The sequence below is a fragment of the Rana temporaria genome, chromosome 9 (assembly GCF_905171775.1).
Source record: "Rana temporaria chromosome 9, aRanTem1.1, whole genome shotgun sequence".
NCBI lineage: Eukaryota > Metazoa > Chordata > Amphibia > Anura > Ranidae > Rana > Rana temporaria.
In genome coordinates, this window is record NC_053497.1 from 12,309,820 (window position 1) to 12,318,660 (window position 8,841).

Below are 8,841 nucleotides of genomic sequence, written 5' to 3' on the forward strand. Positions count from 1 at the left end.
CAATGCCGTTGGGATGATGGAAGCGACGCCAAACGTAAAATAGGAATAAAAGTTATCCCAAAAGTTTCTGGGGATACGCAAGTCGTGACCGCATTTGTAAACGGTGTTCAAACCACACATGTGAGATACCGCTACATTCGTTAGAGCGAGAGCAATAATTCTAGTAAAATACTTATTTTTTTGCAATTTTGGCGTTCCCCTTAAAACCCATACCAGACCCAAAGGACCTGGTATGTATTGGGGGGCCGTGCCATTTTTTTTATGGCCGGCAATTACATTTTTTACATTCAGCTGAGTTATACACAAAACGAAATCTGCTGCAGGAAAAAAGTCTGACCCTTTCCAAAAACGCAGCGGCTGAAAAAAAAAAAAAAAAAACACGCATATATGTGAACATGTACAATAGGAAACCATGGACTAGGCTAAGTCCTGTCGGTGGGGCGAAACTCCTCAGGGGCCATGGCCTGGGTGGAGCCTCTTTCATTTATGTGACACATGGGCTCTCTATGGAGTGCAGCATTTGGTCTTCCTTTCTCAGTAGGGGGCATATCAGACCTCTGCAGAGAGATGGCTGCCTCCTGCCCAGCAAAAAGGTCTTTATTGACCAGCCATAAATAAAAAAAAACACTTGCAGAATTACATTTTTTTTTTTTTTTTTAATAGCATCCCATTTAATGATGTCATTTTTGAAGTCAGTACAGTCGTGCCGCGTACACACGATCATTTTTCGGCATTAAAAAAATGACATTTTTAAAAACTTAATTTAAAATCATTGTGTGTGGGCTGGTTTTTCGGCTTCTGAAAAACGACAAATAAAAAATTCGAACATGCTGCATTTTTTAATGTCGTTTTTTTAAAATGTCGTTTTTCGGGTTGTAAAAAATGATCGCGTGTGGGCTAAAACGACGTGAAAAACCCGCGCATGCCCAGAAGCGAGTTATGAGACGGGATCGCTCGTTCTGGTAAAACTACCGTTCGTAATGGAGTAAGCACATTCATCACGCTGAAACAGACAGAAAAGCGCGAATCGTCTTTTACTAACACGGAATCAGCTAAAGCAGCCCAAAGGCGAATGGAACTTCCCCTTTAGAGTGCCGTCGTACGTGTTGTACGTCACCGCGCTTTGTTCATCATTTTTCAAAAACGATGGTGTGTGGGCAACGTCGTTTTTAATGATGAAGTTGGAAAAAACAATGGGCCAGATTCACAAAAGAGATACGACGGCGTATCTCCTGATACGCCGTCGTATCTCTGAGATACGATTGTCGTATCTATGCGCCCGATTCATAGAATCAGTTACGCATAGATAGACCTAAGATCCGACAGGTGTAAGTGACTTACACCGTCGGATCTTAGTCTGCAATTCTAGGCCGGCCGCTAGGTGGCGAGTCCATTGCGGTCGGCGTAGAATATGCAAATGACTAGTTACGCCGATTCACGAACGTCCACTTTGCCCGTTGCTGTAATTTTACGTAGTTTCCGTAGAGATACGCGGCGTAAAACTAAGCATGCCCTCTAGGTGGTCTAGTCTAGTATGGCCGTCGTTCCCGCGTCAAATTTTTAAATTTCACGTCGTTTGCGTAAGTCGTCCGTGAATGGCGCTGGACGCCATTTACGTTAACGTCGAAACCAATGACGTCCTTGCGACGTCATTTAGCGCAATGCACGTCGGGAAATTTTAGGGACGGAGCATGCGCAGTACGTTCGGCGCGGGAACGCGCCTAATTTAAATGGTCCCCGCCCAATTTGAATTATGCGGGCTTGCGCCGGGCGGATTTACGTTACGCCGCCGCAAGTTTACAGGTAAGTGCTTTGTGAATCAAGCACTTACGCTGTAAACTTGCGGCGGTGTAACGTAAATGGGATACGTTACGCCGCCGCAGCGTAACGCAAATGTCTGTGAATCTGGCCCATAGTTTTTTGGACATGCTGAAAATTTCTTATTTTTTCATGCCGAAAAACGACCGTGCGTATGCGGCATCAGGGTTCAAAAAAAGTTATCCCTCTAATCTCCCTCACAGAGCAACATTTTTACATACAAAAAAGTACGGTATGAAACCATTTCACCAGGCAAACATTGCATTTATCAATTTATTTAGTGAAAAAGCAACCAATCAAATGTAACCTTGTTCCAAACATTTAAGATCCGAGCAAGCCAGAGGCATTTAGTTCCCTGACACAGGGATGTTTTCATGCAGGTACTGCAAAGCCAGATCCGCCCATTTCATTTCTTGCTCTTTAACAGACTCCACCGCCCCGCCGTTATCATGTTCAGGCTCTGGAAGTTCATTCTGTGTGAAGAAAAAAAAGAAAAAAATTATCTTCTGAGCAAACATTGTGCAAAATTGTGGGTTTATCCTGCATAATTACTACAAGACATTATCTTCATCTCTGTATATTAAGTGCTCCTCCTTAACCCCTTCCCTCCCAGCCTATTGTCAAATAACGGCCAGGCGGAAGCACTGTTGTTCTGGGAGGGCGCCATATGGCCTCCTGCCAAAATCACCCCATTGGCCGCACCCCGGCGCGATCTGTCAACCGCTGTATTCACCAGACACGGACGAAGATGGTACCATGTGATCACTGTGGACAATCACAGCAGATCACATGACAGTTGTATACAATGGGGGTTATTTACGAAAAGGAAAATCCACTTTGCACTACAAGTGCACTGCAAGCGCAGTCACTGTAGATCTGAGGGGGACATGCAAGAAAAAAATGATTGCACATGATTGGATGATAAAATCAGCAGAACGTTGCCTAATTTCAGAGCTTCCACTTAGATCTACAGTGACTTCACCTACAAGAGCACTTTCAAGTGGATTGAGTGGATTTGCCTTTCGTAAATAACCCCCAATGAAAGGCTTTGTTGTTTTCATTGTGCACTATTGCGATGAGCTCTGTGATTGGTCACAGTCATCACAAGGTACAGACAGGACTGATCACAGCCCAACTGTACCATGCGATTACCTGTGGCCAATCACAGCTCTTCACAGTAGTAAACACTGAATGAGTAGTTTTATTTCATAAGAAAAAAAAAAAAAAAAGATTGCCTATAACTGTAAAATGCAGTTATAAGCATCCATAGTGTGTAAAAAAAGAAAAAAAAAATCCTGATCACCTCTCCAGAGTGTGACTGTGATAACACTGTATTACTTTGGTCACTATATAAAAAATATTTATATTATATATAAATATATACACACACACACACGTAAATAAAAAAAATATATAAAAAAAATATATATATGAGGCGGCACTAATAAGGCAGCACGGGGGGGGGGGCACTAATGAGGTGGCATGGGGGGGGGGTGGCACTGGGCGGGAAGGGGATAAAAAGGATTCTGCACCACTTTGGTCAGACTTTCATGTGACTTGAGAGTCATGGACTGCATTAAAGTCGCACCTAAATGTTATACATGCAACAATTGTCTGTTATCATAGGTCAAAGCCAAAGTTGCACTCATCCGTACTTCGGAGTCATAGAAGTGTGAGTAGAGCCTGAATCTCCCCCCATGAGTCCTAACCCTGGAGGTGGAAGTATATTCTTACCAGTGGAACTGTCACATCTTCATACGGTAATTTATCTTCCTTCCAGGCGTCATCAACTAAATCTAAAATCCGACCGTCCTTCTGAATCTCGCTATCCATTGAAGATCTAAAAAGATTGAAAATTTAGAAGTTAGCACTTCCGATAATAATGCAGGATTCTGTCACAGATTCCGTCAGGAGGAAAGCCCATTCAAATAAATAGCGCAGCTACAAAAATGTGATGCAGCAGCGTCGCTCAGGTGTGAACGGGGCCTAAGCTCCCCCCCCCCCCCACCGATTTTTACATATTTATTATAAAAAAAAAAAAATTCTAAAGCAGTAATGTGTCTGTCCCTGACTCGGTCACTACAATTAACACTTTTTCACCGGGCCATTAGTAACGCCCATCAGTGACGACCAGTGCCACCTATCAGTGCCCATAGGTGCAGCATATTAGTGCCACCTCATCAATGCCCACCAGTTCAGCCTATTAATGCACCTCAGTGCCGCCTCATCAGTGAAGGAGAAAAAAGAAAAACACTTTTTTTTTTTTTTAATCGGTCTTTTTATTTTTTGTAAAAAAAAAAACAGCAGTGATTAAATACCACCAAAAGAAAGCTCTATTTGTGGGAAGAAAAGGATAACAAACGTGTTTGGGTACAGTGTATTATGACCGCGTAATTGTCATTCAAAGGGCGACAGCGCTGAAAGCTGAAAAAAGCCCAGGTCAAGGGGTGGCGCTATGACCGTGTCCCCTCCTGTGAGCCCAGGTCAGCGCTATGACAGTGTCCCCTCCTGTGAGCCCAGGTCAGGGGGTAGCGCTATGACCGTGCCCCCTCCGGTGAGTCCAGGTCAAGGGGCGGAGCTAAGACCTTGCCTTCCCCTGTGAGTCCAGGTCAGAGGGTGGAGCCATGACGGGTCTCCTCCTGTGAGCCCAGGTCAGGGGGTGGAGCTATGACTGTGTGCCTCCTCCTGTGAGCCCTGGTCAGGGGGCGGCACTATGATCGTACCTCCTCCTATGAGCCCAGGTCAGGGGGTGGAGCCATGACCGTGTCTCCTCCTGTGAGCCCAGGTCAGGGGGTGGCGCTATGACCGTACCTCCTCCTGTGAGCCCAGGTCAGGGGGCGGCGCTATGACCATGCCTCCTCCCATGAGCCCAGGGGGCGGCGCTATGACTGTGCCTCCTCCTGTGAGCCCAGGTCAGGGGGCGGCGCTATGACTGTGCCTCCTCCTGTGAGCCCAGGTCAGGGGGTGGCGCTATGACCGTACCTCCTCCTGTGAGCCCAGGTCAGGGGGCAGCGCTATGACCGTGTCCCTTCCTGTGAGCCCAGGTCAGGGGGCAGCGCTATGACCGTACCTCCTCCTGTGAGCCCAGGTCAGGGGGCAGCGCTATGACCGTGTCCCTTCCTGTGAGCCCAGGTCAGGGGGCAGCGCTATGACCGTGTCCCCTCCTGTGAGCCCAGGTCAGGGGGTGGCGCTATGACTGTACCTCCTCCTGTGAGCCCAGGTCAGGGGGCAGCGCTATGACCGTGCCTCCTCCCGTGAGCCCAGGTCAGGAGGCTCCGCTATGACCGTGCCTCCTCCCGTGAGCCCAGGTCAGGGGGTGGTGCTATGACTGTGCCTTCTCCTGTGAGCCCAGGTCAGGGGGTGGAGCCATGACACCCGGGCTTAAGAGAAGTGGGCGGGGTGACCCTGAGCGTCGTTCAATCCAGCATACAGGGGACAGCCCCGGAGTAGAGCTGCCAAAGCTGGTATTTTTTTCTTACTTTGAGGGTTGTTTGCCCAATTTATACCCCAGAGGAACCCTTTTACCTCAGAAGGTCAGCCCTCCCCTCCCCCAGAGGAACCCTTTTACCTCAGAAGGTCAGACCTCCCCTCCCCCAGAGGAACCCTTTTACCTCAGAAGGTCAGACCTCCCCTCCCCCAGAGGAACCCTTTTACCTCAGAAGGTCAGCCCTCCCCCAGAGGAACCCTTTTTACCTCAGGTCAGCCCTCCCCTCCCCCAGAGGAACCCTTTTACCTCAGAGGGTCAGCCCTCCCCTCCCCCAGAGGAACCCTTTTACCTCAGAAGGTCAGCCCTCCCCTCCCCCAGAGGAACCCTTTTACCTCAGAAGGTCAGCCCTCCCCTCCCCCAGAGGAACCCTTTTACCTCAGAAGGTCAGCCCTCCCCCAGAGGAACCCTTTTACCTCAGAAGGTCAGCCCTCCCCTCCCCCAGAGGAACCCTTTTTACCTCAGAAGGTCAGCCCTCCCCCAGAGGAACCCTTTTACCTCAGAAGGTCAGCCCTGCCCTCCCCCAGAGGAACCCTTTTACCTCAGAAGGTCAGCCCTCCCCTCCCCCAGAGGAACCCTTTTTACCTCAGGTCAGCCCTCCCCTCCCCCAGAGGAACCCTTTTACCTCAGAAGGTCAGCCCTCCCCTCCCCCAGAGGAACCCTTTTACCTCAGAAGGTCAGCCCTGCCCTCCCCCAGAGGAACCCTTTTACCTCAGAAGGTCAGCCCTCCCCTTCCCCAGAGGAACCCTTTTACCTCAGAAGGTCAGCCCTCCCCCAGAGGAACCCTTTCACCTCAGAAGGTCAGCCCTCCCCCAGAGGAACCCTTTTACCTCAGAAGGTCAGCCCTCCCCTCCCCCAGAGGAACCCTTTTACCTCAGAAGGTCAGCCCTCCCCAGAGGAACCCTTTTACCTCAGAAGGTCAGCCCTCCCCTCCCCCAGAGGAACCCTTTCACCTCAGAAGGTCAGCCCTCCCCCAGAGGAACCCTTTTACCTCAGAAGGTCAGCCCTCCCCAGAGGAACCCTTTTACCTCAGAAGGTCAGCCCTCCCCTCCCCCAGAGGAACCCTTTTACCTCAGAAGGTCAGCCCTCCCCCAGAGGAACCCTTTTACCTCAGAAGGTCAGCCCTCCCCAGAGGAACCCTTTTACCTCAGAAGGTCAGCCCTGCCCTCCCCCAGAGGAACCCTTTTACCTCAGAAGGTCAGCCCTCCCCTCCCCCAGAGGAACCCTTTTTACCTCAGGTCAGCCCTCCCCCAGAGGAACCCTTTTACCTCAGAAGGTCAGCCCTCCCCTCCCCCAGAGGAACCCTTTTACCTCAGAAGGTCAGCCCTCCCCTCCCCCAGAGGAACCCTTTTACCTCAGAAGGTCAGCCCTCCCCTTCCCCAGAGGAACCCTTTTACCTCAGAAGGTCAGCCCTCCCCTCCCCCAGAGGAACCCTTTTACCTCAGAAGGTCAGCCCTGCCCTCCCCCAGAGGAACCCTTTTACCTCAGAAGGTCAGCCCTCCCCTTCCCCAGAGGAACCCTTTTACCTCAGAAGGTCAGCCCTCCCCAGAGGAACCCTTTCACCTCAGAAGGTCAGCCCTCCCCCAGAGGAACCCTTTTACCTCAGAAGGTCAGCCCTCCCCCAGAGGAACCCTTTTACCTCAGAAGGTCAGCCCTCCCCTCCCCCAGAGGAACCCTTTTACCTCAGAAGGTCAGCCCTCCCCAGAGGAACCCTTTTACCTCAGAAGGTCAGCCCTCCCCTCCCCCAGAGGAACCCTTTCACCTCAGAAGGTCAGCCCTCCCCCAGAGGAACCCTTTTACCTCAGAAGGTCAGCCCTCCCCAGAGGAACCCTTTTACCTCAGAAGGTCAGCCCTCCCCTCCCCCAGAGGAACCCTTTTACCTCAGAAGGTCAGCCCTCCCCTCCCCCAGAGGAACCCTTTTACCTCAGAAGGTCAGCCCTCCCCCAGAGGAACCCTTTCACCTCAGAAGGTCAGCCCTCCCCAGAGGAACCCTTTTACCTCAGAGGGTCAGCCCTCCCCTCCCCCAGAGGAACCCTTTTACCTCAGAAGGTCAGCCCTCCCCTCCCCCAGAGGAACCCTTTTACCTCAGAAGGTCAGCCCTCCCCTCCCCCAGAGGAACCCTTTTACCTCAGAAGGTCAGCCCTCCCCACCCCCAGAGGAACCCTTTTACCTCAGAAGGTCAGCCCCCCCCCCCCCCTGAGGAACCCTTTTACCTCAGAAGGTCAGCCCTCCCCTTCCCCACCTAGAACCACGGCTGTCCTCCCCTGACACACACCAGACAAGGCATTGCCATTCCAACAAGTATAAGGCGCCCTCATACCTCCCCCCTTCAGCTATGAGGAACAAGCCGCCATCTTTACCGCAGCCACGTGACCCTCCTCACCTCCTCCGCCGCGCTACACAGACGTCACGTGACCGGTGCTCCCGCAGTGTTGCCAGGAGACGCGCTGAAGAGGGCGGGGCACAACGAGACCTGCAGGAAAACGTTTTGTTGCCTGGTGACGCGAGGAAGGGAGGCGGGGCGACTGAGGAAAGAGGGCGGGAGACGTCCCGTTGCCGGGTGACGCATTAGGAGGCGGGGCGAGTTAATAAGGCCTGCCTTGTTGCCTGGCGACGTGTGAGGTGGGCGGCTGAAAGGAGGGGGAGTCATGTGACTGAGACCTGGGGAAGACGTGTGGCAGGGGGCGGGGGAAATCGAAGATAGGTCACGTGATGGAGGGTGGGAGGAGACGTATACCTGCTCTTGATCGGTCAGGGTATCGCACTGCACTATAATGTCTTGAAACTACAAATCCCGTGAAGCATTGCGAGGCTGTGGCAAACCAGAAGGCATGGCTTCCGGAAACAGAGGCATGATGGGAGTTGTAGTTTCTGCTCAGCCTGAATGGTGCAGCTCGTCTAGCCTTGTGTTTGTGCGATCCCTATCAATAAAATATAACGCAATAAAGTCATTTTCAGTCATTGAAATCTGCAGTTTTCCCTGGTAATTCTGCTGTGAAGGGTGACAACACACTTCAAATCTTTCTCATGCGTTGTCACCGATACACGAGCTTCCGGTGGTCACTTTGTCACACATTTAAATGTACAGTTGTTATTAAACTATTCCCTGGTGATCCTGCCAGGAAAGGTCACTTCCTGACGTAGGGTGACAACGCTCTCCAAATGTGCTCATGTGTTGTCACCCTGTCATACAAGCTTTTATTGGCCGTTTCAACACATATTTGAATCTGCTGTTATTATCCAAATATTCCCTGGTGATCCCACCATGAAGGTCACTTCCTGTTGTAGGGTGACAACACTCTCCAAAATGTGCTCATGAGTTGTCACTATCACATGGGCTTCCAATAGTCGTTTCATCATACACAATGCGGGCGCAATCCGGAAACCGGCTCTGACAAGTGCCAGGCAGCCATTGCTGGAGGGCAAGTAGACGGGAAGTGGCTGCAAAGAGGCTGCAGGAGATCAGCAGCACCAAGAAGATGTAACAATGGAGGGATGCTTTTAAAACCATCACATTTTCTGAATTAGAATATGTCGAA

At 51.0% G+C, this 8,841-nt stretch overlaps 1 protein-coding gene across 4 annotated transcripts; it reads right to left on the bottom strand.

Moving 5' to 3' along the window:
- Positions 1-2,073: 2,073 nt before the first annotated feature.
- Positions 2,074-7,870, bottom strand: LOC120914406 (anaphase-promoting complex subunit 13). 4 transcript variants are annotated; one of them, XM_040325101.1, is made up of 3 exons: positions 7,623-7,870; positions 3,553-3,658; positions 2,074-2,291 (listed from the first exon to the last, which is right to left on the bottom strand). In XM_040325101.1, the coding sequence occupies exons 2-3, from the start codon at positions 3,649-3,651 to the stop codon at positions 2,166-2,168; spliced, it is 225 nt and encodes a 74-aa protein (XP_040181035.1). In that variant the 5' UTR covers positions 3,652-3,658; positions 7,623-7,870; the 3' UTR covers positions 2,074-2,165. The 4 variants fall into 4 exon arrangements, with proteins under 4 accessions (XP_040181035.1, XP_040181034.1, XP_040181033.1 ...); XM_040325100.1 differs by having other exon boundaries at positions 7,663-7,869; XM_040325099.1 differs by having other exon boundaries at positions 7,686-7,867.
- Positions 7,871-8,841: the final 971 nt, after the last annotated feature.

Coding starts and splice junctions, on each gene's coding strand:
- LOC120914406 (XM_040325101.1), bottom strand. CDS start 3,651: ATGGATAGCGAGATTCAGAAGGACGGTCGGATTTTAGATTTAGTTGAT. Junction 2,292..3,552: donor AAGATGTGACAGTTCCACTG/GTAAGAATATAC, acceptor TTCTTCACACAG/AATGAACTTCCAGAGCCTGA.